This window comes from Plecotus auritus, assembly GCF_963455305.1.
Source record: "Plecotus auritus genome assembly, chromosome: 14".
Classification (NCBI taxonomy): Eukaryota; Metazoa; Chordata; class Mammalia; order Chiroptera; family Vespertilionidae; genus Plecotus; species Plecotus auritus.
In genome coordinates, this window is record NC_137780.1 from 9,493,915 (window position 1) to 9,517,120 (window position 23,206).

Here is a 23,206-nt window from a genome sequence, read left to right on the forward strand (position 1 = left end):
CCTAGTAATATAAGAAGCTGCTAAATGACTGTACTCACCAAAAAAGTTTATTTTCGAGTGAAAAGAGTTCATGTAGATAATCTAATTCGGTTTTCTTATTTACAGGGACTCTTAGTTTTAATTAGTAATTTAAAAGTAATGTACAGAATTCTTAATTACAAAGGCAGAAACAGTAATTGTTCCAGTAACTATTGCTGTGTAACCAATCACCCCAAATCAATGGCTTAAAATAGCAATAATTTATTTTTTAATGTTTTTATTGATTTTTAGAGAGAGGAAGGGAGAGGGAGAGGGAGAGGGAGAGGGAGAGGGAGAGGGAGGAAGATGGGAACATGGATGAGAGAGAACTGTGGATCAGCTGCCTCCTTCATGCCCCCTACTGGGGATCGAGCCCACAATCCGGGCATGTGCCCTAACCAGGAATTGAGCCAGTAGCCGCTTGGTGCATGGGTTGATGCTCAACCACTGAGCCACCCCAGCCGGGTGCAATGATTTATTATTAAATGTTTTTTATTATGATCTTTCGTGGTTCTGGGTATTAACTGGACTTAGCTAACCACTTCTTGCTTGAGCTTCTTTGCGCAGAAAGTCAATGGCTGGGACTGGAGCCATCTGAAAGCTTCCTCACTCACGTGTCTGAGAGGTGATACTGATTGTCAGCTAGTATTTGGGCTGAGGCTGTTGGCTGGAACACTTAAACACGGTGCCTCCGTGTGCTTGGGTATTCTCACAGCTTCCAGTGCCAGCGGCCAGCAGACGCCGGCCCCTGGTCCCACTGCTTCCTCTTGTCCCTCGGCCCTAGGGGCGGTCCTAGCTTCCTTGATGCTAATCTTCGGATTGCCTTAAAGGAACCCTATTTGGTTCCTGTTTCACCACCTGGGTGATTAATTTTGTACATTGAATTCCTATTTCAAATGCTGGTGGTGGTGATTTTCCTGCTTGGACCCTATCGGATATAGAAGGTCATGTCCACATTCCGATGGGTTATGATGTACCCCAGATCCCAGTGAAACAGGAAAGCACCACAGACCAAATATGGACCTCCTGTAGGCCACACAAGATAAGGAGGCGGCTCCCCGGACCCACATGGTGCTCAGGGGACGGGGAAATACAGGAGGGGGCAGGGGGAATCGAAAACGGATGGGTGGGTGGCCAGAAGAGACAGCTTTTAAACTAGGATGCAGTGCCCTGTGGCAGGCTCCGCTATTGTGCTGCCCGAACAAAACGAAAGGCTCTTCAATGACCTGGATTCCGTTGTGGGAACATAAAATGCCTTTTTACGTGACGTGAAATGTGATCTTCCACCGAATGAGCCTCCACCACTTGGTTTAAAGCTCTGCTCAGTTTTCTGTTCTGTTTTCTTGTTGTTTTGTTGTGAATCCTCACTGGAGGATATTCTTTCCATTGATTTTAGAGAGAGTGGAAGGGAGAGAGAGAGAGAGAGAGAGAGAGGAACATCGATGTGAGAGAGTGAGGGTGGCAGAGAATTGAACCCGGGACCCTTCGGTTCACTGGCCGATGCTCTAACCACTGGGCAACTCCTGCCAGGGCTGTTCTGTTTCATTTAACCTGGTTCCGAATGAAGAAATTAGTGTTCCACCCACATGTGAGGACGAGCCAAACTGAATGAGTTCACATAGCCTTCAGAGCAGAATTGGATTGCATAACGTAGCTTGTTTGCTCCCAGCATCCTGTGATCCGGAACTTTCTATACGATTCAGAGCCGAGATCTGGGCCTGAGCAGAGGGCTCCCTTCACCAGGGCTGGCCAGGCCTCTATGATGTCACCTGAGTGTTACATCTGTGTTTCTTTAGTCGGGTTGGCATCTACGGCAGAGAAAAATCCACTTCGGGGAGAAAGCCTGCGAGATTCATTTGGGTCTCTCTTTTACCCGCAATGTTTCGCCCGCTGTTTAATTATGTCTGTTCTTGTGGCTGAGTGATTTTGCTCATTTTGATCCCAGAGCACGGAGTCTCCCTCAGTACGTCCTGTTCCTTTCCCTCGGCCGCTGCCCAGTTACGGGAACACACTCGTCCCTCCTGCAGCCTTTCCTCCCTGAATGAAAGGAACCCACTACAAAGGGGTTCGGGGACACAAAGACAGGTCATGGAAAAACCAAAGCCCTTCTTTCCTTTGGAAAAAAGGAAGCGAAGAGCATTCCCTTTGCGATCTCGGGTGTAGTCATTCGTATCTATTGATGTCATGCTCTGATATTTATATTAACGATTTCTCCAACCTCAGAGGATCTAGTGAGGATGTTTCAAACCAGGCATACAAATGACATTCTCTCTATTGCCTGTGGCCTGGAATGCTGGGAAAACCAGGGTCTTTATGTGCATAGTTTAACACAGGTGTGGTTGCAGAGACGGGCAGGGGGAGATTAGGAACGAGGGATTTGGTAGATTAGGGATCTAGATTTTGCTAGAATGACAAGGTAACGGTGTGCTAGAAACAGGCAGGTGTTAGCTTAAAGCCAGAGGCCCGTGTGCAACTTACGATGTTTTGGATTTTCAATTTTACGGGCCCTTTCTAAGGCTCTGAGTCTAATTTTGTCCTTGCAATTTCGATTCTTTAAAGAAAAAAAGAACCACAAGTCCTCACTTATATAAGTGAGCCACAGGGGTCATTTTAAATTTTCTGGTAATTATTAAAAAAGCGAAAAGACCCAGGTGAAGTTAATTTTAGCAATATACTTTATTTAACCCCACAGATCCAAAATAGTCTTATTTAGACATGTAATCAATAGGAAAACCAATGAGACATTTTCCATGTCTTTGCAGCGTTCAGAGTCAGATGTGTATTTTACACCTTGGCCTATTTCAGCTCAGATTAGCCCTACTTCCACATGGCAATTGCTTGAAGGCCACATGTGCCTAGTAGCGAGGGTTTGGACAAGGACCCTCCTCTTTCAAACCGAGTGACCTTGTGTGGTATGCAGTTAGAAAGACAAAGAGCGGAGCAAGGGTGATGGGCCAGGTGCCTAGCAACGGTAGAGTGGGGCCTCATTCCCATGGTGACCTTTCCGCCCCTAGCATATGGCTGCTCATATGCGGTTTAGATCCCGGACCTTTCATATCACTCGCTGGTCATGACCCCCTGACCTTTCCTCCCGAGAGAGAACATCTAGGCCTCAGGTGCATTTCAGCTTCAGGCCCAGAAAAGCAGCAAAACCAGGGCTGACCTCAGGACCAGCTGCCCTGGATAATGACCCCCGGCCCTAGTGCTGACCTGCCTCACTTCCAAGCTCCAAGGCCCGGCCCCTTCCCTCGCTAAGGTGTTTCCTAAGCCCATTTCTTCTAAGAATAATTTCTTCCACCTCTGTAATTTTCTAAATAAACCAAAGGCCTAAGGCACAAAATGCGTGCAAGGGGCCTGGCCTCGCAGCCCCGGTTTTGTCCGGAAGGTCGTCCGGAAGGACGTCCGGAAGGTTGTTCGGCTGTCCGGTCTAATGAGCATATTATGCTTTTATTATTATAGATGTTCTCTTATCGTTTGGGTCTTGGCTCTGAATTCTTCCCTAGCCAGAGCTCAAGTACTGAGGTTGCTGAACCCAGGTCCCGTCTGACCCCACCCGTCTAACACCTGGCACCATTCCCGTGGGCACTCGCCACCCCAGCACTTGGACATGTAGGACATGTAATGTAACCATTCAGAGTCTGCTCACTTCCTTAAAATGGAGTTACTTAAAAAAATAAAAGCAAGAAAGAAAGCAAGAAAGCAAGAAAGAAAGAAAGCCTCCATCCCAGGGTGAAATGGGAGGTTCACCAGGTTAACAGAGAACAGTCCCTAGTACGTGCTCAGCAAACCAGTTACCATTATCATTGTCCTCAGACATTGGTCCTTCAGCTGGCCACGTGGGCTCTTTTACTTTGGATCTTAGTTGGTGGACTTTTAAGCAAAGCCTAACATGAACATTTCCCCGCTATTTACACAATTTGGGGTCAGTCTTGTAGCCAGAAGGTTAACAAATAGGGTTCACAGAATAGTCTCAGGAGTGATGATGGCTTGATCCATTTATGAGATTAAGGTCTGTGGGGTTTACACCTTCAGTATCAAGATGGAGAAGTTCGGGCCCAGGTTCCAGCCTGGATTTAAAAAGCTCACTGCTGCCCAGACGGTGTGGTTCAGTGATTGAGGGTCAACCCATGAACCAGGAGGTCAGGTTCGATTCCCAGCTACGGCTCCATCCCCCATAGGGGGCATGCGTGAGGCAGCTGATGGATGATTCTCTCTCATCATTGATGTTTCTATCTCCCTCTCCCCTCCTCTCTGAAATCAAAAACTTTTTTTTAAGAAGCTCATTGCAACAGGATTACCATAAATCCCCAAACAGAATAGGTTGGGAAATAGTGTGAAGGCTACCATTATTGATCATCCTATGTCCGCTCACTTAACAACAAAACCATTTAACAAGCAATACCCTGGAAGGCAGGTGGTTCTCATTTTAAAGAGAAAGAAACAGAGGCTCAAAGTGGCTGACAGCTTTGCCCACATTGTTAGGTGACTCCTTTCTTACCCTCTGGTACCCTCCTCTTCTCACTCAGCACATAAGGTGATACGGGCTGGGATGATCGGCCTGGAGCTGGCTCTCTGCAGAGAAGCACAAACTAATTGTTTTAAAGTGAAACACTCCCTCTGAACTGAGTGTAAAAGCAGAAACACAGATGGCAGCAAAGGAGCCCTTTTCCCTTCCACCTAAACTTTTGCATTGAACGGTTTGTTTCCACGTGCCGTTTCGACAACAGGCACACATTGGTCCTTTCATTAGATAAAGCAAGACAACCAGATGGAGCCCCGATCCCTTTTTTTATTAGTGCTATTTATTAAGAGTTTGGCAACTCCCTTGCGAAGTCTGGTCTTGCGGGGAACAGCCAAGGAAATCTGTGGAAATGGGATTTTTTTTTTTTTTCGGCGCCGTGGTACGGGTGAAATGAAGAAAGAAGTGGCAGCTCCCCACGACCAACCCCAAAGAGCACGTGGCTCTTGTTATATCTGGCTGGCTCAGCCGCGATCCAAGTTATGGGGCTACAGGGGATGCTGTCTAGACCGGTTCTTCTGGCCCTGGGGTTGGCAGACCACAGAACCAGAAAGCCAAAGCCTGGCCCGAACATCTCGCTGCCTTTTTTTTCTGGTAGACAGTCAAGCTGGATGCAAACGACATCTCAGACAATTACAAAGAGCAATAAACAAGAGACTCCAAAGACTGCGCGGGGCTTTCTTCAGCGCTTGATAGATAAGGCCTGGCTCTTGAGCTCTGAAGCGAGGATCGTGGGGGTGGGGGGGGGGGGGGACCACAGTCATGGGCAGCTTGAGAGCATTGTCATGGCCTCAGAGGCCTTTTCTAGTCTCAGTGACGGCGCTACAACAGGAAAAACACATGGGTGTGTAATGGAAATAATTTATTTACCACTAGAGCACCACAAAAACAGACATACATCGTGTTAAAATACAGCGGAATCAGTCATCGAAATACAAAACAGCTATTCTTATATTCCATTTTTTTTTAAACCGTGTCAACCATGAAATTGTACTGCTGCTTAACACATAAAAACCGCCCCGCCCCCGCCCCACATACTAACATTTCCCCTCCCCTCTCCCCCTCCCCCTCCCTTTCCTCCCCTCCCCTGGCAATATTTACTTATGGGAAATAAAGACCTTATAGAACCCCAACTAAAAAAAAAAAAAAAAAAAAAAAAAAGATTCAAGAGATCTTAAAATAGAGCATTTAAAATATTAATCAGTGCATTCATGAGGAAAGACAACATAATACAAAACAAAATGTCATTTCTGAGAAGGAAATACCTGCAGAAATAAAAGGGATTTACACAGAATTCATAGAAAAGTGGAAGAGAAGAGAAATCAACACACTCACATCCGGGACTGGGTTCCACCCACCAGAAGTGCTGTTCGCTACTGGGCCCTCCCACCTCCTCCACCTCCGCCTGCCATTCCAGTTCTCCAACTTGTCCATCCAATGCATCACTTTCATCAGCGGTCAGGAAATTCCAAAAACAGAGAAGTTGACTATAGCAAACAACTTCTCTTGGGACTTACCCTCACTGTGCTGCGGTTCAGGTGAAACTGCAAATATCCCATTGTGAGACCTATGCGTGTTGAGCTTAAAGCTAACTAAGGGACAACTGCCAAGTCCTACAAACTGTGACATGAGGTGACCTCCTTGGCAATGACACAGCAAAGCATTTACTGAAGCAAAGTAAATGGCAGTGAACTCTCATTCACAGGGAAAAATGTATTTATTTATTTATTTTATCACGGGAGAATTTGGTTTGTGCCTTCTCAACCTTCACAGAACATCTATAAAAATCTTAACTTCAGCCTGGCCGGTGTGACGCAGTTGGCTGAGCATCAACCCCATGAACCAAGAGGTCACCAGTTCGATTCCCAATCAGGGCACATGCCCGGATTGTGGGCTCGATCCCCAGTAGGGGGCATGAAGGAGGCCGCTGATTGATGTTTCTCTCTCATCGATATTTCCATCTCTCTCTCTCTCTCTCTCTCTCACTTCCTCTCTCTCTAAAATCAATAAAAACATATTTTTTAAAATATCTTAACTTCAGTGAAATAAGCTGAACGACTTATGCTGACCTGTTTTCTTTTCTCTCCCTTAAAAAAAAAAAATCAATGAGAAGATAAATCTTTCCATTCCCCCCCACTCGGAACACCAACAGCCCGATTAAAGTAAAAGATGTGTCCTGTGAACTGGCTGCTGTGTAATAACAATAATTCTGATTGAACCAAGTGAGAGAAACCTTTCTTAACTGTCACCAGGTTTCGGTCAGATCCTCGAGCCCTTGCTAAAATGAAAACATTTTGCCTCGATGGTCTCTGTATCTATACTATTCCCCAGTTTTCCTAAAACAGGAGCTTTTTAATGTCTGAACTGATGAGAAGTGATGCTCTGAAGATGAAGGAAGACCACTGAACTCAAATCTATCTTCTTTTGCAAAAGGAAAAAAGGACAGGTGGACTCAGGTAGCTTATGTCATCGTAATAGACCATGTACAAAGCACAGTGGAGCAAATACTATAACACATGTATTTTTAGTGCAAATCAAAATCTAGGGGCTTTACTCAAAAAAATACTAGCCAGCTAAAGGAAACACACAATTCGGAGTGATCGTGAAGAAAAAAAAAAAAGCCCAAATTTAAGTCCAATCTAAATCATAGTTGACATTATTACAGAACATTAAAAATATGGTAAAAATTTACACATTACAAGCCAAGTAGTTAATGTTTTGATTTAATAGTTTGCACAAAAAAAAAAATCGGCGGATGTGTTTCCAATTATACGGGCTTCTACACCCATCTATGGTAATAATAAAGGTATGGTTACATATACGGAAACTAAGAAAACCTATAGCATAACTGTACAGCAAGACTTCCATGTCTGAAGTTTGACCAGCATGTATCAAAGCATTGCAACCTCTCACTGGTGGGCTCACCTGACAGGGAAGCATTTACAATGACCGAGAAGAAAAAACCCTTACAGACTTCTTCTGACGGAAAGTTCCTTTATTAACAGGCTTGTGGCTTTGAACCTTACAAGATGCTTCCTCGGGCAGTTGGGACATAGCATGTCTTTTCAGGGTCTTTATCTCAACACAGACTTGTGTGGTCACAGAAGAACTCACCTGGGTTTTCATCCGGCTCCTAGGACCTCTTTTTTCTTTTTTTTTTTTTTTTTTCCTTTTCTTTCTTGTTCTGGCTCGTTTGAGTTCAAGTTCCTTAAACCATCCATGAGTTTCTGGCAAAGGATTTTGGTCTCCACTTTATACACCTGTTTTCTTTTCCAAGGGCCATGAAATGTTCATTATGTAGTAACACACAATAAATAACTCACTGTGAACTCTAAGAGTAGGAACAGGGGAGGGAGACTATTGCATAGCAATACAGACAAATCGAGTGAGGGCTGGGGTAGGAACATATGTACAACTCCACGTAATGGGAATTTCCTGTTTTTTTGGTGTGTTTTGTTTTCTTTCACATAATTAACACTAACAAATTCTTCCAGTGTTTATTTATTTTTTCCTTAAAAAAAAAAAAAAAAAGGTTTTGCTTCTTGTCTCTCTCACGTACAGAGTAGGTGCAATGTAGAATCAAGCCTTCCACGCGTTGTTGTTTTTTTTGTTGTTGTTTTTTGTTTTTTTTGCTTTGTTTTGTTTCGGATGCCAGTTTTAACAAACAGAACGCACACTTCCGACGCGTCTGAACTAGTACCGCTTTTCAAAGGATTTCTTAACACTGACGAAGCAAAGCTCTCTTGGGTTTCTCCTTACCAACTTGTTATGTTGTGGTCAAATCATCATCATCATCATCATCATCATCATCATCATCATCGTGTGGTTACTGCCTTGCCACTTTCCCAAGGATCTTAGCTGCATTTGCAAGACTTCACTATCATGTTGGACAGCTGTTCGATCTTGGGGGTCTTGCCGATGTAATAGAGGATGGTGAGCGGCTCCAGATCCTGGGACACGCAGCAAGGAGACGCGGATGCCTCCGGGTTTATGGTGTTATATAAGCTGAGAACCTGAGAGGGCACCGGGGAGAAAGGACAACAACAAAAGGCAATTAATTTTTAAATTCCTAACAGTCAGAGCCCTGAGTGGGCAATGCAAATTATTGTTGCTTGTAATTTTCTTTTTTGTTTTTGTTGATCCTCACCCGAGGATATTTTTCCATTGAGTTTTGGAGAGAGTGGAAGGGAGGGGGAGAGACGGAGAGGGAGGAACAGCTATGTGAAAGAGACACATCCATTGGCTGCCTCCCGCACACACCCCAGAATGGGCCAGGGATCCAGTCTGCAACCAAGGTCGTTGGTGCCCTTGACCGGAATCGAACCAGGGACCCTCCAGTCCCCAGGCCAAAGCTCTACCCACTGAGCCAAATGGGCTAGGGCTAACCCCGCTCTCTATGTGAGGGGGATGTGACGTTTACCGGTGGCAGTATGCAGGTTCCCCGGTGATGATAAGGAGTCATTTCCAAGGATGCCATTAATGTGTTAGCCAAACAGCGAGTGACCTTTTCCTCGAGATTCACTGCAAGTTTTTTATCCCGAGACAGATGATCCGTTCAGCGCAACAACACTGGCTACTTTATTAAGCTACCTCTGGCTTGTTGGGTAACTGTCCAAACCACATATTTGTGACCACGACAGTTATTCTTCCTCTCTCCTTGAAAAACAAGCAGGTCTCTGCCTTCACACACTCCCTCTGTGTATCTGGGAGGGGGAATTATGTTTCTACTTGGCAACTGGGCCTGCCCACATTACAGCTACTGTTGCCACAGCCCCGAGGAAGCCGCCTGGCCAGAGAGCCCAGACAAAGGGACAGGCATGAGCAAGCTTCCCTCACATGGCCAAGCCCATGGCCGGCCCCGAGTGCCAAAACCTACAGGGGAGCTGGGAAAACAGCTGAGGGAAGGAGAGCCATCGTTTGTCAATTTAAAGTCTTGCATAGGTGGCCGTTTATAAACAAATAGACTTCATGTTCCACTGACACGTGATTTTTCTTAGGAAGTAAAGAGGAATTGGGTAGTAGGGATTGCCTGACATAATTGATAACCCTGAAGCTCATGCGTTCAGCTGAATGCATTATGGGATCTTGCTGGCAGTAGATTCATTTTCCTACCCTGCAGGGAAGGCAGTCTTTCTAATGCCTCTTTAATAAGGAGATTTGCAGAGGCATAACCCCAATGGGTAGCCACATTTCAGGAATGAAACTCTACAGCACGCAGCCAACAGGGGCCTAGTTATAAAGCCAGGAGTCTACCTCTCAAGCTTCTGTTTGATTTGGGGAACATCACCTACATGAAAATCCTCTTTCTTTTTCTTTTTTAAAAAATATTTTTTATTGGTTTCAGAGAGGGAGGGAGAGGGAGAGATAGAAACATCAATGATGACCGAGTATCATTGACTGGCTGCCTCCTGAATGCCTCCTACTAGGGATGGAGCCCACAACCCAGGCATGTGCCCTGACCGGGAATTGAACTGTGACCTCCTGGTTCATAGGTCGAAGCTCAACCAGTGACAGGTTTGGACAAGATAACTCATCACCTTGCAGACCAGTAGTTTTATGGCTGGCTTTACCCAGTGGCCAGATAAGTTTCTATTGAACGAGTACAAAAACATTTCACATAAATGTTAAAGGCACGCTTTAAAATTACGTACCCATTGCATTTTGAAGTTATTTATTACATGTTCTTACAACCTAATATCTTTTTAAAGTATGATACTTTGTAAAACACTGTGTAATATGAAGCAAGAATTCTCGTGATCCGTCTGCAGTGTGTTATGAAGTCCTTCCCCTCATCAGACACCAAGAAGAAGCATTTGAGCAAATATCATTATTAAATAGAAAACTCTTTGCTCATCTGGATTGGGGACCCCCAGCATCCAACCTAGGACCTGCCTTCTGAACTGGCCTCTATCCTCATTGAAGTAACTTGTTAACATTTTCAGAGTCTCACTTACTTTGGCTTACATTTAAAAAGACTTAGAAATACTAATTTTCAAATAATTTTCACATGCATCACCTTTTCTTCACATCCACTTTCAAGTTTGGCATTATTTATTTGAAACATAATTTTTATTTATTTAACAATAGTGTGGTGAAGGTGGGGGGGGCAGGTGCGGGGTGGAGGGGGTCAATGGGGGAAAAGGGACATCTGTCATATTTTCAACAATAAAGATTAAAACATCTTTAAGGATAATTTTTTAAGAGAGATGTTCCTTTTCGCTGATAAGAAACTGAGGTTCAAAGAAGTGAAATCACTTTCTAATTGTCAGACACCAGTGACTCATTTTGCCACCATATCTACTGAATCCTCCAGCGTTCTCTCGTTCAACGTTGTCACCTGATGAAGGCACCAGGACGATCAGAACTCATTTGTGAAACCAGTTGACCCTGGAACAACACGTGTTTGAACTGCATGGGTTCACTTATATGTGGTTTTTTTCAATACGTATCCAGTCAGCCCTCTGTATCACCTTTTCTTCACATCAACTCTCAAGTTTGTCATTATTTATTTTAAACGTAATTTTTTATTTTTGCATCGGTGGATTCAAACAACCACAGGTGCAAAGGCCTGACAGTAGGCACTCTCCTACTCCATATTATATGAAGGACTTGAGCATCTATCTTTGTTGATGTTCATGAAGGATCCTGGAATGAATACCCTGCCGACACAGAGGGATGACTAGTTAGGTTCTGGGAGAGTCCATAGTTTCACACATCTTCGACTGCATGGGGAGTCAGTGCCTTAATGCATTGTTCAAGGGTCAGCTGTTATCAGCAGGTATGCATTAGCAACCCAAGAATGGAAGAGACGAGCCAACCAAGTACTTACCCTGCTGTGCTGAGTGTCTGAACTCCATAAATACGGGCATGCCCCAGCACAGAAGTTGGCATTGTACCCTTTGGGTTCATGGATCCATTTCCACCCAAGATCCCTCTTGAAATCAATGTAAAGTGGACGTAGGCAGCAATTATCCTGCACATTTCTGTTAAAAGAAGAGCAATGGAGATTTTAAAGCGGATTTCCCTCCTGCCCCGCATCCCAAACCAGGAAAGTGACTCATTCATTTATTCAACAAACATCTATCAGCCAAACCACAGGCCAGCTCTTAATGGTTTCATTGTCACCTAAGTGGCTTTCACCGTGGGGTGTGATGGTGATTTGCTGGGACGACTTTCCCTTTTCAACTCTATACCCTGACCCTGTGTCTGTGATCTTGAAAATCAAGCCTCTCCCTTGAATGACTAGCTAGAAACAGAGCGTTGGCTGATGGAGACCAACCTCTTTCCAGCCAGCCCTGCACGGTGTGGCCAGCTAGCCTCTCCTGCCCTTCCCAATATAAAATGAGCATGTACAACAGCTTTTTTCTAAGCCCCATCTCAGGCATTTTCCTTTGAAAACAAGTCCTTTCTTTCATGTCATGTTCCTTGATCTAGGAATGAACCAAAGATCGGGAAACATGGAGTCTTCATGCAAATACTGGCCCTAGCAACCCCAAATACTTTTGAACTCTGACCCTTGGGGCACTTTATCAGTGAGGACCCCTCGCAGCTCCATTCTGGAAAGAGAGGAAGAGTCTTCCCTTTCTCAGGCTTGGTAAGAAACCACGGAGGAACATCCACGCTGCCCCCTCCGTGGACTCACGTGGGAATGGGAAATAAATCTGCGTGCCCGCCCTTCTCGCATATTCTGTAGCTAAAGACATGACAAATAGCATTCTTCTTGCACGTCTTGCATCTCTGTTACTGTGACAGTGCTATGACCATGGGCAGTGAGGACAAAGGCTCATACAGATGGTGAGCCTCCTTAATCAGGGAGCCACCACATCCTTCAAATAAACTTCCATTTGCTCTGGGGGCGGGGGGGAGCGGTGGGGGGCAGCCAGTTTATTTTCTTCCTCAGCCCCAAACTGCTTCAGAGGGCTTGAGCGGGGGAAGAGAGAGAATTCAGGGGACTAGTTTTCTCCCTTTACGCTCCATTCCTTGCTCAAGAGATGATGAATACAACACAGAAATAACTCTACTAAGCCCGTGGGGAGAATGATGTTATGAAATGCGATGGCCACGCTGTTCTATACCGGACCCTAAGCCATGAGTGCAGGGCAAGTCCATTTGCAGTCAGGGAATGGGCAGAGGCAGTAAAGGAGTCACCAGGCGCAATGACGTGGTTGTATTTCTGTGTTCTTTACCTAAAGCAGTAGGCTGCATCTAGAGCGCGCTTCTTCCGCCGGTTGGACTGTTGTGACTCCAGTCTGTAGGAGGGTAACAACATTAGCAGGAGATGTGGGGTCTTCCCACTGTTTTTTTTCCTAGTGGACTTTATAGTTCTCTGATCACCACTGGTATATGTGGAGGTGCCATCAATACCTTGAAAAAATGCATTTGGGTAATAAACATTTAGCTTTACCTTCATCAGATATCATCAGTCATATTTCTTCCTTTTTTTTTTTTGTTTGTCTACTGTCACAAATAGCAGTGATGACCACAACGTCAGCATCAGCTGGCGACAGTCATTCCCTACGGAAATAGATATGGCGCAACAGGGCTAAGCAGGTGACAACAAACACTTCTAAATGGGGCTCTTGTCAGAAGGCAGGTCAGGGTCCAGGACAGGGCTCGTTGGCTATGAAAGTCGCTACAGAAGAAGTCTTTGACCTCTAGTCCCAGGGCAATCCAGGCAGTTAATTTGAGTCAATCCTCAGTTCGTCTTGTGTTCAAACCCCTCCATGACCAAACACAGATCAATAGAACCTGCCTTGTCACTCTCCGGTTCCCTCTCTTCCTGGGAGTACTAAACTCAAAACTTTCCTAATGAACAGAAACGAAGACTTACACTAAAGTGCAGTGAATTTGGTTCAAATGAAACAGAAGTCACCCTTCCCTAATGCTATTTGGGGAAGCTGGGAAGAAAGGGCTTTTTCATTGGGTTCATGGCATCCTCAACACTTGCCTGATTCCATCTGAGATTTAGAAACTCGAGCTCCCCAAAGCTCACTCAGGAGAATGCCAGTTTAAGCATTTAATCTCCACACCCTCGAGAATCATGACGAGGTTACAGGCTGAAATAAATCTCCTGACCTCTGGGAGTATTTTTCCATGAACTGGGGCCACTGTAGCCTTCTACAAGTGGATGGAGGTCCCAGGTGGTGTCACTTAGGGAAGGGCAAGGGGCATCCTGACCCGGTGGTGAGGGGCCAATGCCACAACCACATACGGCACCCACTTCCCTATTAACCTCTCACCATCCAGGGACTTGTAATCTAGCACGTGATTGGATGATGAGAGAGGAGGGGGAAGTCTACGTTGTGGGCATCTCCTCATTCTCCTTGACCTTCAACTAATTCACTACCAGGTGAGCAAGAGCCTGGGGAAAATTAAAACCCTGTTAGGAGTGTATACACTATTATAAAAGTCTGATAAGGAAGGCCCTCAAAATATTGGTCATCAGCTAGAAAGAGTGAAGTGGTTCCCTTACATAGAAGGTTGGTTAAAGGGGCTGGGGAGCGAGGGGGCTTCCTTCTTCGTGAAATACAGATAAAGGTTCCTGACACTGGTTTGGGGGATTTCCCTAAATACACACTATCTTCTTCGTTGATAATAGTAGCATATGTGGAAAATTGGTTGGCTTACATGCTTAAAATAACTATGCAATGGTTTGTTGAGTCAGTCAGTTCGTATTGCTAAGTCATCATTGGGCACTGAGCAGCATAAAGTAGGAACCAAGCCCTTTCTTCCAATCCCTTCTGCCTTCAAGTATCTTTCTCCAACTATATCTTTGCCCAAACAAATGACACTCCCCAGGCCTCACCAAACAATCCCGTTTTCACCTGCAAACTGACATCATCACCCACAAGATTGTCAACAGAGGCCCTCCCCCCGCCCCCACTTCACGTGACCAAGTTTCAGTTACCTGCAAATCTCGCTTCTAGTTCTTCGCTTTTATTGGGGATGATGTAATTATTGGACGGCACAAAGGTGCAGCAGGGACAGTGTAAACTTATTTTAAATCCCAGGTTCCTGTCTGGAAAACATGAAGTCAAGGAGGTCATTTGCATGAGCGTCTATGCCCTTAAATATGCAGTCAACTTGCAATAACTTAGGGTCGCTGGATATCTAGGGAGGAAAACAGAGGGTGGGTATAACCTTTGTGGTGGAGCCATTCGTGAACAGCATCAGTCACGTCGAAAGAAAGCCATTCCCCTTCTGCTCTTGTTTTCACCACTTTGCTGTCGATGTAGCGCTGGGTTGGAGACGTCAAATCCTTGGATTTGAGAATCTAGGGGAAGAAGAGCTCAGTTGGCATACAGACAGCACAACAAAGCCATGCCAGGCGTATTACGGTGTGTTATCTACATGTAGCATCCTCTCCAACACATGGCCTCGTGCAGGAAAACCTAACACCAGGCCATCCGCCATGAGGAACAGAGCCACTAATCAGCTGTGTGTTACAAAGGTGACAGGACCCATAAAGCCCAGTGTCTAACAGAAAGTGACAGTCGTTATTTTGCTTTGCTGACATAAGCTTTGCAAGACTTCGGCCATAAATTCTACTCTATTCAGTTAATGGTTTTGTTATTGGGGGCGTTGCAATGTGGGGAGGGGTCCGGTTCAGAGGACCCCTGCTCGCCCTCTGTGGGCCCCTGAATTATAAATCTGCTAATAAACAGAGAAAGGTCCCAACCCTGGATCCGAAACCCACTGGCATTAGAAAATGTGGCATGCCTTGGCTTTTGAGGTAAGTCTCGAGCTGGCATATTTGCTCTCAGCATGACCTGTTCTGATTTATAAAGATATTCCATATCCCATGGATTTGGGCAGGAGAAGTCTGGCCGGGAGCATAGTGAGGGTCTGAAAGAAAACCAGCCTGAACGCTGAGAGTTAGAAGGAGGCATTTATTTCCAATAAACAACGAGCACCTGCAGCATGTTCTTGGATTTCTGTAAGAAGTGGACATTTTAGGGGTTTTGTGGGGGTTCTTTAATTCTGTCTTTAAATGGCAGTGTTTTCTGAACCAGTCAAACCAAGATCCTACCTCTCCTAGCGCTGTATTAACTCTCTACCCAGACCCGTATCCTACCTTTCCTCAGGACTCTGGGGTTCAAGCCCTATGTTTGTTTGCTTGCTATTGATTTTAGAGAGAGGGAGAGAAAGAATGATCGATGTGAGAGAGAAACATGTCCCACCTGGGGCTCAAACCCCCAACCTGGGTATGTGCTCTGACCGGGAATCGAACCGGTCAGGCCTTTGGCATGTGGGATGCCACTCCAACCAACTGAGCCAGGGCAGCCCTATGTGGCTGTTACTGCCCTTCCTGGCATCGAGTCTAACTCTTCCATGGTCACTGCATACAGATGGCCTCAGTCTCTCCAGAGGGTTCCTTAGCTTTCCCAGGATTGTGTCTTCAATTTGATATCCTTTTAAAGCACAGCCCTCGACGGAATTGAATGACTCTCTGAATGTCTACAGGATTTATTTACTCTCCTTGTAAAACAAACATGCATAATCTTCCCATCCATTTTAAAATGCACATCTCTTCTGTGTGTATGTGATTTGGTCTCAGGTCATTTGGCAACCGACGCCTCCTAGAGAATCTGGCTTTTCAGTAGCCTGTGGTTGTTTTCTGGATTAAGTTTACAAAAGGAAAGAGATTCACACACTTGGACCTTGAGGTGCTGGTGTGACTTTTAGACAAACCCTATTCCTCAGGCCTTTCCCCTGAGGTCCAACGAACCCCACAACGTGCACAGAATCTAATCGTGGTTCTCCCAATAGGCGAGATGCGCCTTGTGAATTAAAGGAAGCAAACAAATGGGACTTCAGGGCTGGGCACACTGGGTTCTGGGCTTGGCACAAGTTATTTAATTTCTTTTTAATCCTCAAAATGTTGCTGTCAAGTAGATCAAGCAAACTAAACTCCAGGAGGTTAAGTGGCTCACCCAGTGTCTCACAGAGAATCGTGGTAGAGAACACAGAGCAACCCACTTCGGTGCTGGAGTTTGAAGACCAGAGAATTGTGGGAGTCAAGGTTGCAGCACAAGTTGCCCTTACCCTGGTCCAGGCGACACAGAACATGCAATGATGGAGGCAAAGACTTTTAATGAGATTAGAATACATGTTGGTGCAAGGTGAAAACATAAAACGTGGAATGCATACATAGCATAGTCAATACTGACACGAACCTATGACTTTAAAATCAAAGCTTAGCCCTGACTGGTTTGGCTCAGTGGATAGAGCATCGTCCTGAGGACTGAAGGGTCCCAGGTTCGATTCCAGTCAAGGGCATGTACCTTGGTTGAGGGCACATCCCCGGTGGGGGGTGTGCGGGAGGCGGCTGATCGATGTTTCTCTCTCATCGACGTTTCCGACTCTCTATCCCTCTCCCTTCCTCTCTGTAAAAAAATCAATAAAATATATCTTAAAAAAAATAAAAAAAATAAAATCAAAGCTTAACATCAGTGTTTCCTCTGGAAATCCAACCTCGCCTTAGACCTACTGTCTAAAACTAAACATTGCTTTCACTGTGGAATTACTTACATAGGGTATGTATCGATATATCGATGATATCTATCTATGAGATATATGCACGTGAGTAAATATAAATAATATAAATATAAACATAAATGTAAATATATAAATGTTTTTCTTTGTAAAATGCCTTTAGGAGGTAAGTGTTCCTCAGCCTCAGAACGAACCCCGGTAGGTTCTGACAATGGACCACTTCGTATCGTCACGTGGGTGAAAAGGCCTCCATCTTTTTTATCATCTCAAGACCAAGCCATTTGAAACCACCCAAGAGAGACAGCTGCCCGGCCGCCTCATGCTGAAACGTGGAAGTCGCTTGGGTCTAGCGGGTTTGCCATCTCGAACTTTCTGGCCAAGGAGTTCTTAAACCCACTTGCTGTCGTTTAACTCCGCTCTTTCTGACCCAGTCCTCTGTGCAAACAGGAAACAGCTGCTTTCCATCAGCCAGAGAATAACCCTCCTAGTCCTGGAGACTATGATTAAGTCCCTCTCAGCATGCCCGCTCTCTGCCCCCCCCTCTCTCTCTCTCTCTCTCTCTCTCTAAGCTAAATAAACCCAGTTCCTGTAGCTGATACCCAAACCTTTAATCACGTGGGTCGCTAACAAGGATGAATGGTGCTGTATGAAAGCACTCCTCCTACAGCTTCGTGATTGTACTAGAAAACCTTCTAATCGCCTCTCAGTCTCCAATCTCCACTTCAAAGGTATCTTCTTTCTAAGAATAGGCACACCCTCCTTATTCCCTGTTTATCTTCCATTTTTCACCCACTACATTAAAGTGTAAGGGAAGACAATCCATCAGTCCATTCTTAAATTCAGGAATCCACACAAAAATGACCAGATCGGTCAACTTCTCATTCTATGTTAGTCTTCACTGTCTCTAATCTCCCAGCAACACGTGTACTGAGAGTTCACAGTCCTGAATCTACAGCTGTGTTCTGTAGAGCCACAGTTGTTCCCAGATCTTTTTATCCGTCTTTACAGGACAAAGAACATTTAGCAGTGCCCTAGCGGTCCCGGGTCTGTCTCCTGCTCCAACAGTGTTTGGACGGGACAGACCCAGGGATGCCCCTTCTGCCAACCTCAGGCCACCCTCCTACGTCTCATCCAGTCACCACCTTCACAACCACCTCCCAGACCAGCCAACACACCTGTTTTCTTTCTACCTTAACTCCTTATTGCAAACAACCACGCGCTCCCAAATTCCTCAGAATTATTCCACCACCGAGGTGGAGACCCCGTCACCCACCTGGCCCCCTGCCTCTGCGGGCCCCACACCCACCTCTCTCTGGGCTTCTGTTTCGACCTTGACCATGTGGCTCTCAAGGGCGGGGGCCACTTCTTCCTCAAGCTGATGGGAAAGAGTGAGGGCCTGAGCATTTTAAAGATGCAAAACCAGCACAGTGGCTGCATTCCCTTCCAGGAGGTGCTGAGGCCTCCCAAGATGAGTGGGACAAAACTCAGGGCCACGGAAGCTGCCCTGGCCTTGGCCTTGGAGAGGAGCCTGACCCCGGCTCTTTGGGTCTGCAGGCCCTGGTTCTACCCTCACAGACCCTGATCTCTGTGCCTTCCTGCAGAACCACTTCCTGAAGGAGGAGGTGAAACTCATCAGGAAGATGGGCCACACCTGACTCACCTCCACAGGTGGCCCCCAGGCTGGGCTGGGCAAGTATTTCTTCAAGAGGCTCCCCCTCAAGCACGACTAGGAGCCTGTGGAGCCCAGTGGCCTTTGGGGGTCCCCTCTGCATCCCCTCGTCTCTGGCTTTTACCTGAGTCTCTCCCCAAAACTACTAGCCATTCTTTAACCGCCCTGAAGCCCTCTCCCATGCATTGGACCAAATGAAACAATACAGTTTTTTGCAGAATAAAAAGAAAGAAAGAAAGAACATTTAATTGAATAGAAGCTCTCTTGACTAGTGTCCATTTAACTGGCCAGCTTGGCCAGTATCTCCATTAGCTCTGGACTATACATTAGTTGCTGCCCACTGAATGCTGGAACTCGCTGCTGGGAAGGCACAGTCTGGAAGGTTCCAAACACTCTGGCCTCACCAGCTGAGTTATATGCTTAGCAAGTATCAACTGTATATGTTTCTTTTTATTTATTTATTAGGGTGACATTGGTCAACATGATCATATAGGTTTCAGGTGTGGGTTTCTACGATACAAGATCTGTATATTTCACCATGTGCCCACCACCCAGAGTCAAATTTTCTCCTTTCACATAGCTTAGGACCCCCGCCTGCCCCCCCCCACACACACACACCCTGTGTATGTTTCTAACCCTGTTTATGACAGTGGGACTTGCTATTGGAATTATACAAGTTAATTACATGGTCTAGAAACTGATGAAATACAGGCCCAGGAGTCAGGAGAGTTATTGTGCTGGGAAACCTCTTCATCAAGACACGTTGCTTTAAAAAGCAAGTGGGTTTAAGAACTCCTTTGCCAGAAAGTTCCAAATTTTTTGAAAAATTTGATGATTCCTCCAAAAGGGAGTTCCCATGTGACCCAGCAATTCCACTCTTAGGTTTAGACCCACAAGAACTGAAAGCCAGGACTCAGACAGAGACCTGTACACCGATGTTTACAGCAGCATTATTCACAACAGCTGAAGGTGAAAACAACCCAGGTGTCCCCCATAGACAGGCAGATAAACAAAAGAACATATAGACGTCACCAGAATGTTATTCGGCCATAAAAAGGAACGAAATGCTGACACATATTACAACATGGATGAATCTTGAAAGCATTGTGCTAAGGGAAATAAAGCAGGAAGAAAAGGACAAATATTGTATGATTTCACTTATCCTAGGTACCTAGAACAGGCAAATTCATAGAGCTAGAAAGTAGAATAGAGGTTACCAGGGGGTAGGGGTAGGGGTAATAGGGAATTATTGTTTAATGGGTACCAAGTCTGGAATGATGGAAAAGTTGTAGAAACGGATAGTGGTGGTGATTGTACAACATTGTGAACAGACTCAATGCCACTGAATTGTATAGTTAGAAGCTAAACTTTAAGTTATATTTTATCACCATGTTTTTTTCTAATTTTCGATGTGGCAGAGACAGCTATAAAGAAGGAACAAGAGGAATAATAGGATAAAAGCCTAGAAGAATGCTGCATTCAGGTTGCAACTGTCCTGAAAGTTTTCTCTTCTTTAAAGAAAATAAAAACTAGAAATGGTAGATGATGCAATATGGATGTGATTCATGGAAAAAATACAAGGACTGGCAGGCATAGGCAGAGCCATGGTCAAAGACAAGTCCTTTGCCTCTTATAAAAATTCAGTGTGTAAATTGTGTGTGTTGTGTTGTACATACATATACATATACATATATATATATATATATATATATGTGTGTGTGTGTATATGTATATATATATATGTGTGTGTATATGTATATATATATACACACACATATATACACATACTAGTATGTTTTAAGTTAAAATATTTAAGATTTTCATTCTGTCTATCTCTCATATGTTTCTGCTATCCCCTGCTTTAACACATTTTTTCATTAAATAACAGACCAACAACCATTCCTTACTGAATTAGAAAAGAGCTCCTAATATATTGGCAATGAGACACAGCTGTCTATCATTGAGCTACCACCCACACTGATGCTTGAACGTTACCTTCACTCCATTATTGACATATACACATTATCTATGTTGTGTGCAAAATACCCACACATCTCCTTTGGCAAGGCTCTGAGCTCGTCACTGAATTACAAAACTCCCTACACAAAAGGATCCATTCATCTCTCTGTCCCTGGAAAGCAGCCAATCAGGGAGTGGATGGAGGCAAAAGTCACTGGTGTTACCCAATCGTTTGGGGGCAATAAATAAATAAAAGAAATAGCAGACTAGATGCAAAGTTATAGCTAGAGGAAATCTTGGTCTGAAAGAATGATGTTGTAAATCAACTCAGGATTTGGCTTAGGCACGAAGGAAAGACACCTCATCCACTCCTAGGAGACACTGCAAACGTGATAAGGAAACGCTGGAAACTCTATTTGCATATTCAGACATCAACAGACCTCGAGGAGAGCCAAGAGGCCACCGGAACCCAGCTTCTGATGGGGAGGGAAATAGAACAACAGAGCTAGAGAGAGAAACTGCAGCTGCACTAGGCTGAGCCCGTCTTGTCTTTCAATGCATTTCATGTTTTTACCGCATTTAACGTAACTATTTGCAGGGACTTGCATGGATTAACAGATGTGAAACTAAACATTCACTCTGCTGCCTATGAGCACCATCTCTAACATCTGCCTGACACTGAGTGAGCAACCTCAGTAGCGTGAAATACTAGCATTAGAAAGCCACTTAGAAGCCATCTACTCCACAACACCGTTCGTTCTCCAACATCTCTGTCTTCGAAGACTTCTCAGGATAGTCAACTCACTACTTTCTTAAAATATATTTTTATTGATTTCAGAGAGGAAGGGAGAGGGAGAGAAAGAGAAACATCAATGATGAGAGAGAATCATGGATCAACTGCCTCCTGCATGCTCCCTACAGAGGATCGAGCCTGCAACCCAAGCATGTGCCCTTGACTAGAATTGAACCTGGGACCCTCCAGTCTGCAGGCCGATGTTCTATCCACTGAGTCAAACCAGCTAGGACCAATTCACTACTTTTTGAGAAAGGCCAGCACACTTTTGGACAATTCGGCTTCAAAGGTAATCCTGTGTGTATGTAAGGCGGGGCGGGGGGGGGGGGAGTGTAAATGTTAATTTCTTTCAATGGGGTATCGAGCTCTGACAAGATAGAGGGAAACAATAGCATTATTCTGGTTTGCTGACAGTAGCAGCTTTGAGAATAGTACTCATTGACTTCATTTGGGAGGAATCTGACTCTCTGATTTGAAATCTTGATAATATCAACATTTATTTTCATGCAAACAGAGCCCACTCCTGAAGGGAGGTCTTGGCTTATCCACAGCAGAAACAACCGATTCTCTCTCATTCTTGAACGTACTTCAACATTCACCCTCCAGAAAGCTTCCACTGACTGTGCAGGAGCCGTGTACCCTCATGACAAACCCCCCTCCCCGCACCCCCGCCCACATGTACTAAAACATTTAATATAATCAGTTAATTCACTTAGTCATTACTCAATCACTGAATAATTACTGCATTAGAAACATCTGGAAGGCTTCTTAAAGCACTGATTATATGCACCTGGGTCCTCATTTACCAATTTGAATTTATTTTATAGCCCACTTCCTCCAGTTTAGTTCAACAAATATTAAGCCCCAACTGTGAGCAAGGCATTGCTGACCCCTACATCCCAGGACAAGGAGCTGGTCCCTCTCCTTAAAGGAGTTCTTGCCGTCGTAAGGGCATACGGGCATCTCAACAGAAATGTGCAACAATGTGTTCACAGGGCACCAGGAGGCCCCTGAAGCCAGGTAGCTGCCCCAGCCTAGGGGGATCCCAGAAGGTGAACAGGTAACTGTGAACATCCAAGAAACTGGGAGGAGACTGGGCACTGAGAGAACAAGGTCCAGGTGCCGAGATGCGCTGGGCGATCCGAAAGACGCATCCTCTTCCCTCTCTGGGCCCTCGCATCCTTCCTCAGCTGTGTGTGCTGGGATATGGGGAGACTCTGCCTCCTGGATGTGTTAGGGCTGCCACAGACTGAGTGGCTTAAAACACTGGAAGTTTGAACAACAGAAGTTGACTCTCAAAGCTGTGAAGGCCAGAAGCAAGAAACCAAGGTGTTGGCTGGGCCGTGCTCCCTCTAACGCGGGACCGGGGAGGCTTCCGAATCCTCTTCTGGCATCTGGTGACTGGCGGGCCGTCTTGGGTATTCAAGCCATACAACCTCAACCTCTGCTTCTGTTCTCACATGGCATTCTCCCTGGGTGTCTCTGTCTTCATGTGGCCATCCTCTTATAAGGACGCTGGTCATATAGGATCGCCCCCGCCCCCCAGGATGACCTCATTTGAACTTAACTAATTACATCTTCAACAACCCTATTTCCAAATGAGGTCATTTTCTGAGGTCCGGAGGATTAAGACTTCAACATCTATTTCTCCAGGGGACGCCATCAATCTGTAACGGTTGGTGTTCATACATCACTCTGGGTTGACTATGTTCTAAATGCTCAGTCTGATTGTGAGGTTCTTCAAAGCGAATCA

General features: G+C 45.2%; 1 protein-coding gene and 1 long non-coding RNA gene across 3 annotated transcripts in view; one reads left to right on the top strand and one right to left on the bottom strand.

Moving 5' to 3' along the window:
* Window positions 1-23,206, top strand: part of LOC308238810 — a 428,511-nt gene that overhangs the window by 349,403 nt on the left and 55,902 nt on the right. The window lies entirely within an intron of this gene.
* Window positions 7,517-23,206, bottom strand: part of TGFB2 (transforming growth factor beta 2) — a 60,115-nt gene continuing 44,425 nt past the window's right edge. For both annotated transcript variants that reach the window (XM_080651163.1, XM_080651162.1), the window contains 5 exons: window positions 14,678-14,810; window positions 14,445-14,555; window positions 12,724-12,901; window positions 11,367-11,520; window positions 7,517-8,550 (listed from right to left, as the gene is read on the bottom strand). In XM_080651163.1, the coding sequence (XP_080507289.1) occupies window positions 8,392-8,550; window positions 11,367-11,520; window positions 12,724-12,901; window positions 14,445-14,555; window positions 14,678-14,810 (735 nt within the window). In that variant the 3' untranslated portion in view covers window positions 7,517-8,391. The remainder of the gene's footprint in view (window positions 8,551-11,366; window positions 11,521-12,723; window positions 12,902-14,444; window positions 14,556-14,677; window positions 14,811-23,206) is intronic.